This window comes from Trifolium pratense, linkage group LG1, assembly GCF_020283565.1.
Source record: "Trifolium pratense cultivar HEN17-A07 linkage group LG1, ARS_RC_1.1, whole genome shotgun sequence".
Classification (NCBI taxonomy): Eukaryota; Viridiplantae; Streptophyta; class Magnoliopsida; order Fabales; family Fabaceae; genus Trifolium; species Trifolium pratense.
Window position 1 is genome coordinate 40,567,638 of NC_060059.1, and position 19,895 is coordinate 40,587,532.

The 19,895-nt window shown below is 32.1% G+C and overlaps 3 protein-coding genes across 3 annotated transcripts; 1 reads left to right on the forward strand and 2 right to left on the reverse strand.

Moving 5' to 3' along the window:
• Positions 1-4,919: 4,919 nt before the first annotated feature.
• Positions 4,920-7,827, reverse strand: LOC123897456 ((S)-8-oxocitronellyl enol synthase ISY1-like). The gene is made up of 3 exons (XM_045948111.1): positions 7,614-7,827; positions 6,702-7,226; positions 4,920-6,559 (listed from the first exon to the last, which is right to left on the reverse strand). Exons 1-3 carry the CDS (start codon positions 7,653-7,655, stop codon positions 5,957-5,959), a joined length of 1,170 nt encoding a protein of 389 aa, XP_045804067.1. The 5' UTR covers positions 7,656-7,827; the 3' UTR covers positions 4,920-5,956.
• Positions 5,062-5,619, forward strand: LOC123897466. Its single transcript, XM_045948122.1, has one exon. It carries the CDS (start codon positions 5,108-5,110, stop codon positions 5,414-5,416), a length of 309 nt encoding a protein of 102 aa, XP_045804078.1. The 5' UTR covers positions 5,062-5,107; the 3' UTR covers positions 5,417-5,619.
• Positions 7,828-9,946: 2,119 nt separating the features above from the next.
• On the reverse strand, positions 9,947-13,413 carry LOC123897475. The gene is made up of 3 exons (XM_045948135.1): positions 12,667-13,413; positions 11,174-11,521; positions 9,947-11,085 (listed from the first exon to the last, which is right to left on the reverse strand). Exons 1-3 carry the CDS (start codon positions 13,111-13,113, stop codon positions 10,456-10,458), a joined length of 1,425 nt encoding a protein of 474 aa, XP_045804091.1. The 5' UTR covers positions 13,114-13,413; the 3' UTR covers positions 9,947-10,455.
• Between the last annotated feature and the right edge of the window lie 6,482 nt (positions 13,414-19,895).

Below are 19,895 nucleotides of genomic sequence, written 5' to 3' on the forward strand. Positions count from 1 at the left end.
AAAGAATAGAAAATATAACTCTTCCCATCCCACCATGGGGACTTTATGAGAGTTTATTTTGGAGTCCACTAGGTTTTTTGAGGATCCTAAAATTACCAAAATATCTATTCCACTAGTTAAGTATTGAACATCCCTTATACATGAAATTTTCAAGATTTTATAAGTTTACTGAATTCGCTACTTAACTATCTGACATCTCCTATAAAAAAAATTCAGAATTTTACACTATACTCTACTTAAATAGAAAACTCGGTTAGCTACTTAAATACCTAATATATCATATAGATGAATTTTTTTGGATTCTACTTTTATTTTTGGATTCTACTTAGGTAGCGAAAGACTATTTGTTGTACTAGATAGTAAGGTTAAGTTGATCAAGGGAGGTTGGATTATACTTATACATATCTTTTTGTAGCTTAGATTTGTGTATTAGCTCCAAATTTGTTAGTCTAGCATCTACAAATTGAAGATGAAATTTCATTATTTTTCATGGTTACTATAAGCAAGATAAAAATTGTAAAATAAAATGTTTTTAAAAACAAAATAGAGTAAAATTGGATTTTTTATAAATGTGGGGTAGGAGGTATGACTTGAAAATATATCGGTGCATAAATAGAATGAACAACCATGTGAGTGTGACTTGGTGTCTTGGATGAATGCAGCAAGTGAAGGGTGAAGACAAATGCACAATAAATGAGTAAAAAAAAATCATCACCTAAATTTTCATTTGTTAGCCAGTTTTGCTATACTATCATTTAACTAATTAATTTATGTTAATTAATTATTCCTCCTATAATAATCAACTGGTCAACTTTCATATTTAACACCATGGTTCCCACAAAGTTACCTTAATTTTGTGAATATATTTTTTGTCACGCAAAGCCAAATTTAATTCACTCTCTTCTCATTTAAGGAAATCAATTGTTCTATAAATTGGAGTGTTTTACAGCCAACTTCATACACAATGGCAAAAACTACTGCTTTACTTGTTTTGGTTCTCCTTGTTGCCTCGATTTTTAATGTCTATAGTGTTGAGGATGCGGCGCCGCCGTTGGGGTTGGGGATACCCCGTTGTGAGTTGTTGCATAACTTGTGTTTGCGTATTCCTGACTTTTGTTCTGAGTATTATAAGTTGTGTCTTAACAAAGATCTCCAAACTCCATGATCAGAGATTGTGGCCATGGTTTGTGGTATTGATATTATATCTACATATATCTTTTTATATGTGTGTTAAAGTATTATAAGATATAAAAATTACTATATAGCTAAATAACCTTTATTGGCCTTTACTGGTTGCCTTTGCTAGATATAGCTAGCTTCTTGGGTATGTTCAGTCAAGGATTATAATTTATATATTATTGTGCGCTATGGTTTCTGTATTATTATGATAATGGTATCGTTAATATAATACATATAATATTAATACATATTGAAATAAAATTAATGTGTGTTTTCTTGTGTCTCGGAGCATCACAATACTTAGCATTTTTTTTTCTTTCCTGAAAGCATAAAAATGTACAAATTTCAGCCACAACATATTACAAAAAGAGCAAACACCATTAACATAAATAAATGAAAAATAGATTATATAACTCTTCCCACCCCACCATGGGACTTTATTTACTACAATAAAAAGAGCCCTCTCCTAGGCCAAGTTATGACAATACAACAAAGTCCAAATCATCATGCAACCCGCCACAAGCTGCAGAGTCTTGCGTAACGGACCCATCCGTGTTAGCTTTGAACCATGTGATTGCCGACGTTTTCCAGAGTACCAATTTTACTGTCCTGGGTTGTGCTGTTCGCGTCTCAAGTTGCAGCAGCTATAGAGCTGCGTGCTCTGCTGGATGTGCATGACCCGAAACCAATTTATGACTCAAGGAGATCGATGTTAAGACCTTCATTGTTGCGGCATGGACTGAGACAGAAGCGTTGCTGAAACGAATACCATTCTGCGCCATCCAAATGGAATGAATAATATGAAGCACAGTATGATGAGTAAAGTGCATTCTCCAACTTGGATTGAAACTATAAAAAATCTGCAATCGAATGAAATACCGAGCTTAGATTCCAGCCAACGCAACATATTTTGTGTCGGATATTTTGGATATTTCAAAAGTTTAGTGTAGTCCAAATCTATTTCACATTTTATTGTGATCCAATTAATTAATTTTTGATTGAGTAACTCTTTTTTAAATGACTAAAAATTAATGGGGCAAAGCAAAAAAATTTCACATGTTTTATTTTAATTGTGTTTTGGCTTGAGAAAATTGGTTACAGCATTATATAGGAATCCAATGAGTGGCATATATACATATATATTGTGAAAATGAGTAAGACAGAAAAATACACATATACGTGTAACAAACAAATGCTTCCTCCCCATATTTTATTTAAGGCTTAAATGATCAATTCGTCCCTGCTAGTTCTCAAGTTTTTGATTTTCGTCCCTGTATCTTTTTTTGTTTTAAAATAATCCCTAAATGTGTAAATCCTTTTGGTTTAAGAGATTCAAAAGAAAAAAAAAGGAATAAAAACAAGTCATTTTATCTTAAAAGTTTGTGAATTTTTTGGTTGACATTTGAGGATATGATAAACTCAAATTTTACAATATATAAAGTTGTTTGATTAAAAATTCATGTCAAATTTTTAAGATGGTGATTAATGGATGCAATTTGAGAGATTCAAAAGAAAAAAATGAATAAAAATGAGTCATTTATCTTAAAAGTTTGTGAATTTTTTTGTTGACATTTGAGGATATGATAAACTCAAATTTTACAATATATAAAGTTGTTTGATTAAAAATTCATGTTAAATTTTGAAGATGGTGATTAGTAAATTAATACGGTCTTTTGATTAAATCAAAATAAATGATGCATCAGGAAACTCAATTTTTTGTTGGTTAAAATGTTTTATGAAATTTTAGGTTGAGGAGAAGAAAGAAGAAGAAAATATCGTTTCAGTACATTCAACACAAATTTCTGGATTTAGAGAAATATGAGTTCATTAAGAGAAAAAAAGAAGAAAAATATGTTTCCGGGTTTAATTTTGTTTTTTTGGTTTTGGTCCCTCTCTGCAATTTTATTTTTGGATTTGGTCCCTCTAAGTGTATGACTAGGCATTATTATTGATACATCATTCTCATTTGCCACGTCACACCTTGCCACCACAGCCTATGTTTGCCACGTCATCATTTTTGTAACGACACTTAACGTTAGGGACTAAAACCAAATGAATTTGCACATTTAGGGACTATTTTAAAACGAAAAAGATACATGGATGAAAACCAAAAACTCGTGAACTTATAGGGACGAATTGATCATTTAAGCCTTTATTTAATTCTCAAAATGAATAAGTTTTACAAAGTGCCTGAGTCACATTCACCTACCTCATTAATATTCTCGTGTCTTGATAGCCTCGACATATTTATCGTCGAGAAGAACCGATTGTATTTTGAGGGAGTTGCGCAATATTTGCGAATAATTCCTTAGTTCGGTGATTACACGACTCCGGTAGAAGTGCCTATTTATATTTCTTTTTTTTTTGGACAAAATAATATTGTTTTAATTATTTAAAATAATATTGTTTTAATTATTTAGAGAGTATTAGTTATTTCAAACAAAAATTATTATCTATATTATGATATAAATAGGAAATACAAAAATAACTATAAATTTTGATTGGATTTTTTTTCATCTAAATTTGTTCTATAAAGTATTTTTCCCCAAATTTTATTTAAATTTAATAACATATAACACAAATATTGAAATCGAAATTTAGATGATTTTAGTTTATATTTAATAACATACAACACAAATATTGAAATCGAAATGTTTATTTTTAACTTGTTTAGAAAATGTTTTTAGTTTATATTTTAATAAAATATAATTTTTAGGGCGGACGTCATGATCGAGATTCGTACACCAGATCCTCCACTTGTGTGTATGAGTTTATAATGATTTTGTCATTCCATCTATCTGTAAAATATATATATATATATATATATATATATATATATATATATATAATTTTTACGATCTTTCTTACATTTTTTTACTAAACAAAATTTATTTTTTTCGTTAAGCCTCCTTTTAATGTTAGCTTTAGGCCTCACATCATATTGGGCCGGCCCTGGGCTAACTTGGTTAATGAGTTGGACAACACTCCATCAACCAAAAGATGAGACAAGCTAACACTCTAACGTTTAAGTCAATATAAAAATGAATGAGAGTAGAGAGGTACATAATGGTATAGAAAATGTGCAATGGAGGGTGGATCTCGGAGTAGTGTAATGCATTTTTCATATTGAACTCACGGCAACTATCCAACCTCATGTTTGATTCCAATTGTTGATTAGGTCAGAGTGTAATGAAGACATTAAGGTTCTAGAATGTGTGAAAGCCTTTATGAGAATTTTTCGATGAATTGTACCATTGAATTTCTAAAGGGTTTGTGCCCTTGGTTCAATTTGAAACAACAAACAAATATATTCCAATAATTATTGTATAGTTATAATAGCTTGTCGTTGAAGTAAAATACAATCACTCTTTATGTCATATTCGGTGTATGTAAAAAAAAAAATTGGTAGTTTATAGTTTGTCTATATATTTTTCATCTTTACAAATGTATTAACTTTTGTTTTATATCTTTACAAGAATTTCCTTGAAACTTTTGTCTTACATATTTTATGTTACAAATTTAATCCTTGTATTTTAACAAAGGCCACATAAACTTTTTCAACTATGTGACTGAGATATTATCAAAAGTACAAATGCATAATTAATGAGTCAAAAAAAAGTCATCACCTAAATTTTCATTTGTTAGCCATTTTTGCTATATCATTTAACTAATTAATTTATGTTGATTAATTATTCCTCCTATAATAATCAACTTGTCAACTTTCATATTTAACACCATGGTTCCCACAAAGTTACCTTAATTTTGTGAAAATAATTTTGTCACGCAAAGCCAAATTTAATTGATTCTCTTCTCATTTAAGGAAATCAACTGTTCTATAAATTGGAGTGTTTTAGAGCCAACAATTCATTCCATGCAAAACAACATTGATAAGAGGAAAATAAAACTACTTAATCAAATTTCATACACAATGGCAAAAACTATTGCTTTTCTTGTTTTGGTTCTCCTTGTTGCCGCGATTTTGAATGGCTATAGTGTTGAGGGTGCGGGTAGAGGCAATCAACTGGAGAAAGACGGACCAGTTTACGAATCTCAAAAGGCAACTCCACCATTGTGGATGCAAAGTTTTTCGTTGTGGAATAACATTTGTTTTCGTTGTGAAATTGATCCCGCCGGTTGTCCTGGTGACTACTTTAAGTTGTGGTGTCCTCCTAACAAAGATCAGCTCCAAACCACTGCAACTAAAACTGATAATCCTAAAGCCGAAAACCTTCCATGATTCAGAGAAATTGTGGCATGGTTTGTGTTTTTGATTTTATATCTTATATATGTATCCTTTAATATGTGTGTGAAAGTATTATATGATATAAAAATTACTATATAGCTAAATAAACTAATCAGCCTTTACTGGGTCTGGTTGTGCCTTTGCTAGATATAGCTAGCTTCTTGGGTATGTTCACTCAAGGATTATATATTATTGTGTGCTATAGTTTTTGTATTACTGTGCCATGTAATGGTTATAATATAATATATATAATACATATTGAAATAAAATTAACATGAGTGTTTCCTGTGTCTTGAAGCATCACAATACTTAGCATCTTTATTTTTATTTTTTTCTTATAGCTTATATAATGTACAATATTTCAGTAGCTCATAAGTATTTCATTATTCTTTCTACACAATGTTATTAATCAACTACTACTTTAAGCCACAACATTATTACAAAAAGAGCAAACACCATAAACATAAATAGAAAATACTACAATAAAAAGAGCCTCCTCCTAGGCCAAGTTATGACAATACAAAATCCAAATGATCATGGCACAATCTTGTAAGCTTTAGTCTTGTCTATCCAACTTATGAATGAATTCTTAGAATTCCTAAATCCTAAGAATCCATGTTCTTTTGCTTTGTTCATACTATCCAACACACCCTCAACTCTCAACATAAAATCTGCAAACCACCAATCTCCAACATCTTCAAGCTTAGTGGGCTGTAGCCCATTCTCTCTCACAATTTCTTCCCACACCCCCCTCTTATCCTTCATCACCTCCGACAACTTTAACTCCAAACCCTCCTCAAATCCATAATTCTCAATCCCAAATTTATCAGCCAACACTTTCCAGAAATGTTTCCACTTGAAAACATCACCATTGCTACAATTGAAGGCTTTGTTCTTTGCATTAGGATCCACTGCACCCCAAATGTGTTGTTCTGCTATTAAATTAGCATCTGAAGCTGTTGAATAACACTCCCATGCACCTTTTGATCCGGGAAACCTTAATGGAACACACTCATGCTTGCAAATTGCGGCGTAAACACAAAGTGTACCGATTAGGTTCATCATGCTGTAAGGTGAAAATCCAAAGATAACTTGTGGTCGATTAATAAACCATGTCATTCCTTTTTTCTTACTTGCCTGAAAAAAAATAGTTGATAAATTTTTTAGAAACTATTTACTATTTGTATATACTTTAGGTGGTAAATTAACGAGAGAATTATATTTTAGAGACTAAATTTATGACTTAAGTTTTTTTTTTTCTACCATGCCAAGTACCAACCTCTTCGAATAAGATATCCTCTAGCGTGTAATAGAAATTGAGTGTGTCGAGGCGTGGCACATCCTCCGTGAAGGGGGATTCATGGGGCTTGATCTTACCGATAGTTTCGAATGATCCTGCATAATGCTTGACACCTGTCTGAATGGACACATGACAAAGATTTGGAGCATTTGGGATGAGAGAACGAAGGACATTCCTTAACATGGAACCATTTACCTCGCAATTTTGAGCCTCTGTGGACCTGCTGGTCCACGAGACATAAAATATATGAGTCACGTCAGTTAATGTGGTGAGCTTCAACTCAACATCGTTTTGGTTGGAAACATCGCACTGAATGTAGTGAATAGGGTTATCAGCGTTCCACATTGGTCGTGGACGTCGAGCCACACCATAAACCTTCCATGGACCATCCGGTGTGTCTTTGAGAGGCAAAATCTCTGCTAGGCTGTTTCCTACAATTCCTGTCACGCCTATAATCAATGCTACGTTATGGAGGCTTCGCGGTTCTTCCTTGAAATATGTGATCTGCACTATATTTATGTATAAACTTTTCTCAATAATCACTTTGTTAAAAAATGATTTTTATATTAAAATAGCTATTTTGATTATCTTTTGAAAAAAAATATTTTTAATAAAAGAAACAGAATATCATAATTTATGGTTTATGTATAGTTTTCAACTTGAATACATTTTCAACCATGGTATAAAGAAAATACACATTCCTTTGTTGTTCTTACTTTTTCCGATTAATTCAAAGGAATCTTATATTTAAAGACGAATGTATAATAATATTTTTAAAATAAGAAGCTGACAAAAATCAAATTACCATATTAAAGAGGTGGGGGGATTAAATTGAAAAACATATAAAAAATCTATTTAAATGGAGTGTGTGAGTATGTCGTAAGAACTTGCCTTGCCAGTACCACCAGTTGCTCTAGCTAACCACCAGTTCATATTTTAGGATGCTTGGTGTGATATGCTTTTAAGATTTGTGTTATGTGTTATTGATAATAAGATGTTTAAATTTGTGTTGCTTGGGAGAATAATTCCTATGTGTATATATAGGCGTATGTGAGTGCCAAAATATCTTTGCAAATACTGTACATTTTTCTTTTTCCTTTCCCCATCTATATCCGGTCCACCGCATAATCTGGTTCGCGGACAGTTTTGACATCAAGTGATTCCGGTCTTTTCCTGATCGCTGTTGTGGGAGATCGAATCATGGTCCTTCCTATCAGTGCTAATCACTACTAAACCAACTAACAATCGGTCAAATTATTATTTTTATCTCCAAAGTATTTTACTATTTCATTTTTCTTTAATGAATGTTCCCTCAAATACTCACACTAATAGTTTCCCAACTAAACACGTCTAATAAATTTCAAGCCATTATTGTATGGAGGCAGCTATGAATATTATTAGTACTAGCGGGTCAAGCAAGCGCATTCCGCGCCTACCTGTGTCTAACTTATGTTCTCAATTTAAAAATATATATCCTATGTTACGATGAGTTTGTTAATAAAAAATTTTGCTGCTAAAAAAAAAGATGTGTTTGATGGTGAGTTTGTTAATACTAAAAAAAAAGATTTTTACAAGGGTAAAAAAATATTGTGCTTTATGGAGTAAAAGATTTTTATTGCTACTAAAAAAAATCAAAAGTATTGTTAATATTATGAAAAGTTCACACCAAAACTCATATATCCTCTTTATAGCATAAATAATATATAGATGAAGCAAACATCAATTTCTTTTGTTGGGTGGCTCAACTCAAGCGATTATCCCAGCTTGGCCCAAAAGACACGGCAAATATTTTACTCTTTTCTCATATAATTTCTCTTTTTTAATAAATGAAAAGGTTGAGTAAAATAAAATACAATAAATAAGGCTTATAAAATTGGGATGCTTTTGTCAAAAAAAAATTGGGATGATAGTCTGCCTAAATGCTAGAAGGTCGTATTAGATAGCCCTTAGAATGAAATTGACAAGTTTAATTGTGTCACATTTAGCGCAAAGGAAATAAAAATTAAAAATGTTAATTGGCTTAGGGATGACAGGAAAATCCAAACCCGATAGACCCATTCGAACCCAAATTCAAGTCGACGGGCGAAACATGAGTTGTCTATGTTTGGATTTGGGTGACACCCGAATATATGGGTGTGGGTTTAGGTAATATCAAACTCACACCCGAAACCCGAACACCCACCCAAATATATGTTAAATTACATAATTACCTCTGTGTAGATATAAGTGTAAAATTAGAGTTTATCACTCATTCCTTCACACACGACACAACCTCATTTTTCTAGGAAGATCTTAATTTTAATTGTAATTTAATTTCTTGAAAGTCTATTTTGAAAACTATGTTACCAACCTATGCTACATTTTGCATTTTATCAAATAGAATTTGGGTCGGGTTTGGGCTGATAATTAATTATGTTTGTTCTTGTTGCGGGTTTGGGTGAAAAAACTTGAACCCAACGGGTGTGGGTTTTATTTTACCACCCGAACAGCCTTTGAGTTTGGGTGGTGATTTCGAGTGTGGATTTAGGTAATATCAAACTCACACCCACGGGCATCCATTGTCATCCCTAATTGGCTTTAATTTTAGTTACTTTCTCTTAGGAAAACAATTAGAAAAAAATCTCCACATAATAAACAAAAATATATAGAATCTCTACACAATAACTAAAACTAAATAAAATCAACTCACATGATGGCAAACTCTCTCTAAAAGTTTTATTTTAACACTGTTCCATACTTAAACACTCAGAACTTTGGTTAGACTAGAAGAGATTTACGTCATTTCATTAGATTAATATTTATCTAATGCAAATACTATCACAATGCAATAAAATAAAAAAAATACTCGTATCAAAGAGATTAGTATTAAAGATCAGAAAGCATGTTCAAAGCAAAGCATTCATGATTCGTATTTTGGAGTTAGCGGCGCACATGGGACATAAGGGACAGAGACTAATTATTGTATCTAATGGCACGGGCAAAATTTTGTCACCCACAGAGAAGAAATCTCACGAGCTCATAGATTTAAATTTGAATAGTTTATACTTTATATAATTATATTTCAAAATCATAATTGAATGGTTTTCTTTTTCTGATAAAAATAAGATACATAGTTCTAACAATGCAAGAAATCTTGAAATACTTCTAACAATAGTTACAATTACTGTATTACATATGTGTCCTTATAATAAGCATAAAGATCCTAGTTCTAGGAACAATTTAGCTTCTGCTTAATCTAGGTTACTTGGTTTACAATTCAAAATAAAAACTAGCATTAAATACATTAAAATAACCTTCAATAGTTTCCTCAAAGATGGAGAATTTTCCTTGAATTACCACCACCAGCAAGATAAATATTAAGTGTGCCTTGAAACTCAAGAAATCTAGGTTATAACTGATCTTCAAGCATCATGGTAGAATGCTTTCACATGTGAAATTAAGAAACACCTACATTAATTATAGCTTATAGTAGATTCCCAATTTATCACTAAAAGTTAAAGAAGTGGAAAAAACAAACCTTGATACCTTGATGTACATAAGCATAATCATGCACAAAAAAAGCCTAGAGTAATGGAAATCACTTTTCAGAATCTGTGACTGATCAGTTCTATTTACAAATTTTGATGAACCCTGCCGCAATAATCTTTACCATTTTACCTCAGTAGTTTGTCATTTGACGAACTGAAAGTATTAAAGTTACAACAATTAGGCTAATTCTGAAACTCCGTCTTTGCTAAACATCCACTGTCCAGTTAAGGTTATTTGTATTGCTTTCGTGTGATTTTTGTAAGTGTGCGACTTTGGCGTGGTATGCAGCTGTAGCCACAGAGGTCTTACTCTTCACCCTCTGACCATGTGGAAGCTCGGAGGCTTCACTAATAGAAGCAAACCGAAGCTCCGATGGAGGAATGAAACAGTCTATGGAAAGGCCGGGAACGTTGAATGCCACCTCCTCAATTGTCCATGCTTCTTCCATCCTGGTTTTAGTGTGGCTCATTGCTGTTTCCCCGAACCTGAAAAGTGTCACTACAGATCGACCCGAGTGAGCAATCATAATCCCTTCAACAGGTTTATAGTCGTCGAGAAATGAATTTATCGTGGTCTCCCAATAAACTGCATCGCCTCCATTGTTCTGAATGCGGGTCAAATGGGAATCTTCCAAGTGAACAAGAAGTCCTGTTTTCTGACTAAAGTATCCGAACAAAACATGCCTTATGATCTCTGCTGGACCTTCACTTCTAGCTTTTAATGTTGATGGATCTGCACAAAGCTTGAGGATGAAACAATCCTCTTCATTTATCTTCTTCTCCCCAATGCATCTTGCATTGATAAACATGCTAGCAGTTGTTTTTGGATCAAGACCCTATAAATATAAAGAAACAAGTCTAAATTATAATTCAACAAGAACCGAATATGTAAAAGTACGAGTGAATGGAAGAGTTAAAATCAACCTGAAGCGCACGCCGAAGAGGCCTCACAGGCCCTTTTGCGGCATGTGCACCAAGCCAAGGTGTGTGCCTCCACACGAGCTTCCCATTGCAACCAGCATGAACCTTACTGCCTCCAATAGCAAGCTCCACATACCACATATCCGGATTCATCTGCCACAAAACAAATCCACCAGATTCTGCAGCTTTGGAGGAATTCCGGTTACGCGTGACTTTCTTAGCAGTCTCGAACTCAGAGGCTATCATCCTCACTTTTCCCATCGCATAAGCATTGTTAATGGAATTTTGAAGCTTCAAACCACCTGATGCAGCAATGTACTGCTGCAATATGTACTGAGCAGAAGAAGTTTCCTACAATAACACCCAATAATACCACCACATCATCATTACATTGCAATAATACTCTTACCAAATGTAGAAAAAAGAGAAACCATTATAAGATCAAAAGTAACCAGGAAAAATACTAATTTCTCTCTTTCCGTCCCCAGTTCTATCTCTCTCGCACACAATATAACATAGTAAGGGTATGTTTATATTGACTAATTTGAGTTTATCTACTAGTATAAGCACTTGAGAGACTGTTTGGGAGAGTTTGCGAAAACACCTTATGACTTGTCAACGTACTATTTTCAAATTATTTACGCTCTTTAGCATGACGTATGAAAAATGAAAACAGCTTATGGCTTATATACAAACAGTTTGACTTTATTTTATCGTTTGTTATATGGGAATAATTTATACATAAGCAGTTGATAACAAGCATTTATGCTAGAAGAGATTAATCACCCAAATAGACCGTGAGAGCACAAAACCCAACTTGGATCCTCAACTTATTTGACATGTCCATATACTATTTTCAACTTATTTACATAAGCTCTTTAGCATGACATATAAAAACAACTTATAGCTTATATAAAAATAGTTTGACTTTATTTTATCTATTTATAGAAATAGTTTATACATAAACAGTTATATGATAAGCATTTATGCTAGAAGCGCTTAATCACCCAAATAGACTGAGAGCACAAAACTCAAATTGGATCCTCCCGCACTATCTAAAGCCAAATCTCAGTCTCAACAGTTGGATTAATCTAACTGCTCAAAAGTGTATATCTTTGCCGTTGGATTAATCCAACAATCAAGATTTGGCTAAATAGGCTACATAGGATCAAAGTGGCACAAAATCACCAACCATATAATAAACATTGTGTAACAAAAGAAACACTTTTTCAAAGATCTTTGAATTACATTTAAGCTACTTCATCTAGTCTTACCAAATACTCATAACCCCTTTAATTGAACTTCCCAGCTACCAATCAAAACACAGAACACAAGAAACATTAAAAAAAAAACCAACAAATCAATAAACATTAAACAACCTATGATATAAACCTAATTAGTCTATTTAATTTACAAACATAGCAACAATAAAAAACAAAACTTGAACATAACCAATTAACAAAATGAGTGAAATAGAAAGAGTAAGAAAAACTAACAATGGGAATATCTTTGATGCTAAGATGAGGAAAAGGATCAGTAGTACAAACATGAACAGGTGCAAGAGGAGCACCCAAAACACCAAGAAGCAATCTGAGATCAGATTTCTTGCATGCTGAAGAAGATGAAGATGATGATGAAGAAGATGAAACAGAAGGTGCTCTCATCCAATGACCCCATTTACCTTCACCTCTGTTAACAACATCTTCACCGTCGGTTCCATCAGGACCTTCTTTTAACGGTGATAAAGCTTCAACCGGTCTTAAACTACCCGATCTCGTCATGAAAAGTTCTGGTGGTGGACCTTGGTTTTTTCTCCGGCGACGGAGAAGTCCTGTCATCGGAGAAGGAGTTCTGGCCGGACTTTTGGAACGGGATTTGGCCGGTGAGAGTCCTCTTACTACTTCTTCTTTTAGAGATGAAAAGAAGCCTTGTTTTCGGTCCATTTTTACAACTTTGCCACTGAGGGAGAGAGAGAAATGGAATCGAAGGTTGTTGGTGTTGTTGTGTTGTTGATTTGTGATTTTTGGGATGAAACGGAAATTGGGTTGCTGAAAAGGACAGAGAAAGAAAGGTAGTGTGTGTGTGTATGATAAGCAACAGATTTGTGTGTTCCTCCTGACAGTATTGCCGCCAGACACGTTAACTGTGGATTACACAAAACACCGTACTGCGTTACCAACGTTGCTTCTTCCTATCTTATTTATTTATTTATTTATTTATATCATCACTACTTATTTATCCCTGTTAGCTTAATTAAATCGGTAGAGACACGTATATATCACGTAGAAGTAGAGATTTGAATTTGGATACTTCACTTATTCATCTAAGTTGGAGTTTCTAGTCATTGGATGACTGGACCAACAAAAAAAAAATACTTTGTACTACTATAGTTTAATTAGTCTCATGAATTATTCGAAACAATCTGAATTCAATGTTTTGTTGTTTATAATTGAGCTAGTGAGTGTCGAACTTAGAAATTCATCATGCATACTACTTAAATCTTTTGTTAATAGATCAAACTTAGTTGCTTAATTATCTGAATTCGATATTTAGGAACATAAGTTTTGGATAGATTTTTTTTTTTTTTGGAATTCTAAACTATTAAGGTTTACTTTTTTTTAATCCAGAGGTTAATACAAAAATATATAGTTTAATTTGGTAAACCAACCACAAATTGTAAATAATATTTCTAACGTCTCTTTTATGAGTAGTTTTATGGATTAAATTGTTGACCTATAAAAGATACATTTGAAAATTAATTGCTTATATAAAAAACAGATTTTTGCAACTAAAATGATTAATAAAAAAATATACAAATTAGAATTTTCTATCAACAACGACTATTTTATAGGTTTGGATCTTGGTTAGGGATTAATGTAGTAATGTGCCACAAGTTACTTGATTCATTTTTCAAACATATGCACTAACCAAGCAAGTCAACAGTAGTGAAAAGTGGCGTTAGATATGGTCAAAACAATGGTTTTTATAATAGTAACCTCACCAATCTCCCCCAAGGAAATGACTAACAAGCATCATCATTTGAAAAAATACTTTAATCGGTGCAAACCCATGATGAGATGAGAGACATCTTCAAAACAGGGCATGCGCTTCTAAATTATAGTTCTACAAATTAATAAGCTTATCTAGTAGTAATATCAATGCAATGTTTTAATATTCCATGTAATGTGAATGATAGACTATTTTGATATTTTGTATTTGAAAAGCATTTATTTTTTCTAGAGCGGTTTGTCAATAACACGGTTCTATTCAATAAAAGAATGTTAGGGTTTGATTCGCAAAAAAAATAATTATTTGATCGAATAGCACAAAACAAACATTTAATAGTGTTGGATAACCTCTTTTTTTTGTATGTTGTTCTTGATTGAGTTGAACATTTGTTTCTATTGTCTACACATAAAATCGAAGATCGTGAACAATCATACTCAATTATAAAGAATATACTTATTTGAAGTCAACCCATTTCAAAAAAAAAATTACATGTCGAAAATCAAGCTAAAAATTAATGGTACAACTTACATGTTGACAAGAAGTTTTTCAACCACCGTCCACCAACAATCCAACATAGTCTCACAACAATCTTTGGATCAATCTTAATTAATCAAAGGTAGGGTTGGGAACAGGCCAGGCCAGACCAGGCCTTGACAGGCCTGAGCCTGGCCTACGATTTTTTTTCAGGCCTGAGCCTGGCCTGTGGCCTATCAAATGTTTTTTTTTTTGGTCTGGCATGAGCCTTTTAAAAGCCTGGTCTGGCCTTGTAGCCTGTTTAAAAGTCTGTGTTACATTAAAGCTTCTCTCTATAGTTTTTTTAAATAGGCTAAACAGGCCTTAAAAAGTTCACATTTTAATTTTTATAATTTCTACAACATTAAGAAAAAGCTAATAATATGATTAACACAATAATTAAAAACTAATAAAATAACAAATACGATTACGAAAAGTCGCAATAATTAAAAGCTAATAATATTTATATAAATAATATTTTTTTATAAGATATAAATAATAATTATTATAAACAGGCCGGCCTATCAGGCTTCGTAGGTCTTTTTAGAAGCCTAAGCCTGGCCTATTTATGTAAACAGGCCGTTTTCAAAGCCTAAGCCTGACATTTTTAATAACCAGGCCAGGCCAGGCCAGGCTTATACAGGCCAGGCCGAAGGCCCCTGTAGGCCGCCTGGCCTATTCCCAACCCTAATCAAAGGACATGTTTTTAGAAAATATTTTCATCTGCCTTAATAATGGAGACATCGCTAGCATTCGACGCAAATCCTCTTCTTGAATTGATGTTACTCTATCGTTGACAATTATACTTTACATGCTTAGCTTTTCCACATTTTCAACTTCTCAAAATCATTTTTATGATTTTTCTTCACACAAGGCTCACCTACCAAAGTTTGAGAAAGTGTTATTATTCTCATTTTTTAGCCTTCTTTCTTTCAAAATGATTTTGTTGAAAATTTCGTTAAAGCTCAAAGTTTCCTTCAATATATCAAACTAATTTTGATATGTTCACAGGAAGGTGGAAAAGGTCATTGAGTCTTCTTAGCTCTCTATTATCAATCTTAACTCTAATAATTTCTAATTCATAGACTATATCATTGAGATTTGAGAGTATTTAAATAATTATATACTTTTATATTTTCGTCCATGTGTAAGTTATGAAACTTATTCTTCAACAAAAACTAATTTGAGATATCATTTGTTTAAAATGTCCCTTCAATTTTTTTCAAAAGTTTTTTGACTAACTACATGTCAATCACATTTGTAAGAACATTCATAGACATCTAACCCACTTGAGGTTGGTTTGGTGGTGTTGGCTTGGATCCTTAGAGTATGCTTCTCTCAAGGTCTCAGGTTCGATTCTTCCTGGTGTCAATTTCGGTGGGCTAAGTCCATACAGAGCAAAAAAAAATTCTGGCTTTAAATGGGCACCCCGCAAGTAGGCGGTGGGGTTGGTTCCCTTGAATTAGTCGGTCTTAGAGCAGGATACCATGGTTTAAAAAAAAAAACATTCATAGACATCCTATCCCTCTAAATTCTACTTAAACTATTTAAACAAAATAGTAGATTTTATTTAATCATGGAATATCTAACTCGGACTAGTACTATAGTGTACTCTAACCCTTAATTTTGAAATAGCTAAGGTAAAACATAACTTATAAATTACTTCCATTTTTCCGGTCATGCTCACATCCAAGTCAAGTAAACCATCACCATTTCACCAACTACTTAGGAATTACATATAATTAGGTATCGGTAGGTCACTTAGCTATATGAAGAAAACTAAAATTGAAGTCATATTTCCTCATCTAGATATGATCCCTTTTTTTCTTGGCTTTCAAAAACAGTAACTGGTCGTCATTCAAAATCGAATATATGAATTTTATAATAAGTGTTGTAATATTTTACAACTTGCAGCCACGAGGGAAATTGAAAATTAATTGAATAATGAACTGTATAAACTATCCAATTCTCATACGACAACAACTTGATGCTAGGTCAATTCCATTTTCATATAAAAAGCATCAACTTTTATTCGCATAGATACATAGATATATGGATATAATAGGTGAATAATTATATGTGAATGTGATAATGACAAATAGAGGAAAAATAATAACGAGCAAATAACTATTTGTTGGTTGATTGTCCATGTGAATATAGTTTAGTTAGTATGGGCATTACATGTAATATGTAGAGATTGAGCAAATGCATGTAATCTGGATTAACATGTTAGATAGACCGAGTATGACACTTTAGACCTTGACCTAATCCAAAATAGTTGGGGAGTCTAACTCTTCCATATACAAATATTTTAGTCCATAAATATGCGATGCACTAACATTATAATCTCTAAATATATATAAAATTTGAAAACACATCTTTAGAAATTAGAATAATCTTTCTATTAATAATTTTGTAGACTAAATTAATTTTTAAAAAATATATATTTAATGATTAAATTGACTATCTAATGAATAAAAAAATAAAATTGACTATCTAAATTTATATCCAAAATAACTAGTAAAAAATTCAATTATAGATGTATTTATCATTTCAATATATTCAGAATGACAATGTATTAATCTTTCTATTAATTTTTTTTTCAAAAGAAAAAAGTATAACACAATCAAATATAAAAGGATATATAATCTGAGGGCAAAGGTTGCAAGTAGGGGTGATCGCGGTGCGGTTTGGTTCGGTTTTGAGCATAAAAGTCATCCTAACCGCGAGATAAAAATGCATGCGGTTCGGTTTGGTTCGGTTGATTTTTAAAAAGTCATCCAAACCAAACCAAACCAAACCAATGCGGTTTGGATCGGTTCGGTTGGTGCGGTTTAAAACATAACGATTGTACCGAACAATTTTAAGCATAAAAAAAAATAAAAAATTGAAGTTCCAAAATAACATTGTAATACCAACAAAAATTATTTATCCAAAATAACATTATAGTAACTTACAATTTTAAATATATAAAAAAATTGAATTTTCAAAATAACATCACGGTACCGATAAAATTTGTTTATTTAAAATAACATTACAACACCAAAATAAAATTTCAGTACAAAAAATAAAAACAACTTGAAGTTCGATTAATTTGGTCGACTGACTTGGTAATTGAGCGTGTATATTGGAATATAAATATATTTTCTTTTACGATATTGGAATATAAATATATAATAGTAACTTAATGCGGTTTTTGCGGTTATCCGCGGTTTTTGCGGTTTTTGCGGTTTGCGGTTTTGCGGTTTGCGGTTCAGTAAGAAAGCCATCCAAATACATCCAAACCAAATGCGGTTTTTGCGGTTTTCGGTTTGGTTTGGTTCGATTTGCGGTTTTACTTTTGGATTGGTTCGGATACGATCACCCCTAGTTGCAAGTCACTCTTGGTCGGAGGTAAGAATTAAGATGGTAGGGGTGTGGGCCAGAAGGAAAGCCAAGTAGATGTATTCAGCAACCAAATTTGCATTTTGGGTATAGGACGTGCACTTCACACCACCCACTACTACCAAAACTTTTTGCTTTTTTCCAAGCACTTATCCTAATCACGTCGCTCATCACGGGGACTAATTAAACTAGAACGGGTACCCCTATTTTCTACTGTCGCTTTGTAACAATCTCATTTCAAGTTGCATGTGTGAATCAATCACACTATAACCCCAAAAGGAAGACAATGATCAGCTTATTCCCTTATTAGGACGATGTATAATACATGAGTGATCGTATCTGAATCAATTCAAAAGTAAAATGGTAAATCGAATTAATTAAAATCGAAACTTCAAAAAACCGCATTTAGTTTTAACCGCACGGATCATTTTTCTTTCAAATCGTACGGTTTGGTTTGATTTGCGGTTTTCATTTTAGAAAACCGAATCAAACCAAATCAAACCTCAATACTTAACTTAGCTCTATCAACTATTAACAATCAACCCAAATTGAGTCCATAAAACAATAGGCAATCAAAACATATCATTTCATGCGAACTATAACTATATTGTTGGTATTAAAAATAAGTTATTATGTAATGCATTTTTGTATATGCATATTGTATCATGTAAACAATAAAATAAATTAAAATTTTCTATATTTATCTTGTAACAAGTTGAAAATATTGTAATATTTTTTATATCGTGATAAACCGTGCAAACCCAACAAATCCTAACCGTATTGATTTGGTTTGGATGACTTTTTAAAAACTAACCGAACCAAACCGAACCACATGTATTTTTATCTCGCGGTTAGGATTACTTTTATGCTCAAAATCTAACAAAACCGCAACGCGAACACCCTTAGTATAATGTGTACATATGGACGTTGAATCATTGATGGAGTACTTGTAACTTGTCCGTCCTTCTTGAATGAAAATTGTAGTCAACATCTATCATATTAAAAATTAAGTTTATCAACCATGAATTAATTAATTTAAGTATTAAAAGATTTTTTATTTATTTGGATTAACTTATTTTTTAGCTTATGAAAAGTAATTTATGCAAATAAATAAATTTTCATGTAAATTCATAAGTTTCCACCGACAAAAAATTTATCTTCACATATTTTTTTTTTCTTTTCAAAACTACATTAACAAATTTATAACTAAGATATAAAAATTTATTTATTTACATAAGTTATTTTGCATAAATTAAAAATATTTTAATCAAGTGGACAAATGATTTTTCACTCCTGCATACCTAGAAATTTTTCTAAAATTCACAATTTGTTTTGAAAATTGCTCTCTACCACTTTAAAATTTTCAAAACAGACCCTTAAAAGTTGAAAATATTGAATTATATTTATGTTTTGAGTTTGTTACAATGTAAAAATAAAATAAAAAATTTAAAGGATTTAAAGGATTGCACGGTCAGCGTAAAACAGTTTTACTTTTACATAGACATCCAATGAAAATCCATCAATTTGCCACATCACCCCACTCACATACAGTTGTTTTGCAACTATTTTGTATGACATGGAAAAATGGTGATTTTTTATTAGGTGTCAGTATTAAATTATTTTACACCGACGATGTATGTCCATAAACTCAATTCCAAATTGTACAAAAGTTTTGAATAAATCATAATATAATTTTTTTACTACCTTTTCCTATGGAAGAATTTGTTTTTCGGATTCTTCAACGAAAATATAGAATAAAATTACTATTTTTTAAAAAAATAGATTTAAGTTTTCGCTAAATATTTTTTGTTAATATACC

Coding starts and splice junctions, on each gene's coding strand:
- LOC123897466 (XM_045948122.1), top strand. CDS start 5,108: ATGGCAAAAACTATTGCTTTTCTTGTTTTGGTTCTCCTTGTTGCCGCG.
- LOC123897456 (XM_045948111.1), bottom strand. CDS start 7,655: ATGAACTGGTGGTTAGCTAGAGCAACTGGTGGTACTGGCAAG. Junction 7,227..7,613: donor CAACTGGTGGTACTGGCAAG/GCAAGTTCTTAC, acceptor AATATAGTGCAG/ATCACATATTTCAAGGAAGA. Junction 6,560..6,701: donor AGGATATCTTATTCGAAGAG/GTTGGTACTTGG, acceptor ATTTTTTTTCAG/GCAAGTAAGAAAAAAGGAAT.
- LOC123897475 (XM_045948135.1), bottom strand. CDS start 13,113: ATGGACCGAAAACAAGGCTTCTTTTCATCTCTAAAAGAAGAAGTAGTA. Junction 11,522..12,666: donor GCATCAAAGATATTCCCATT/GTTAGTTTTTCT, acceptor GTGTTATTGTAG/GAAACTTCTTCTGCTCAGTA. Junction 11,086..11,173: donor CTCTTCGGCGTGCGCTTCAG/GTTGATTTTAAC, acceptor TTATATTTATAG/GGTCTTGATCCAAAAACAAC.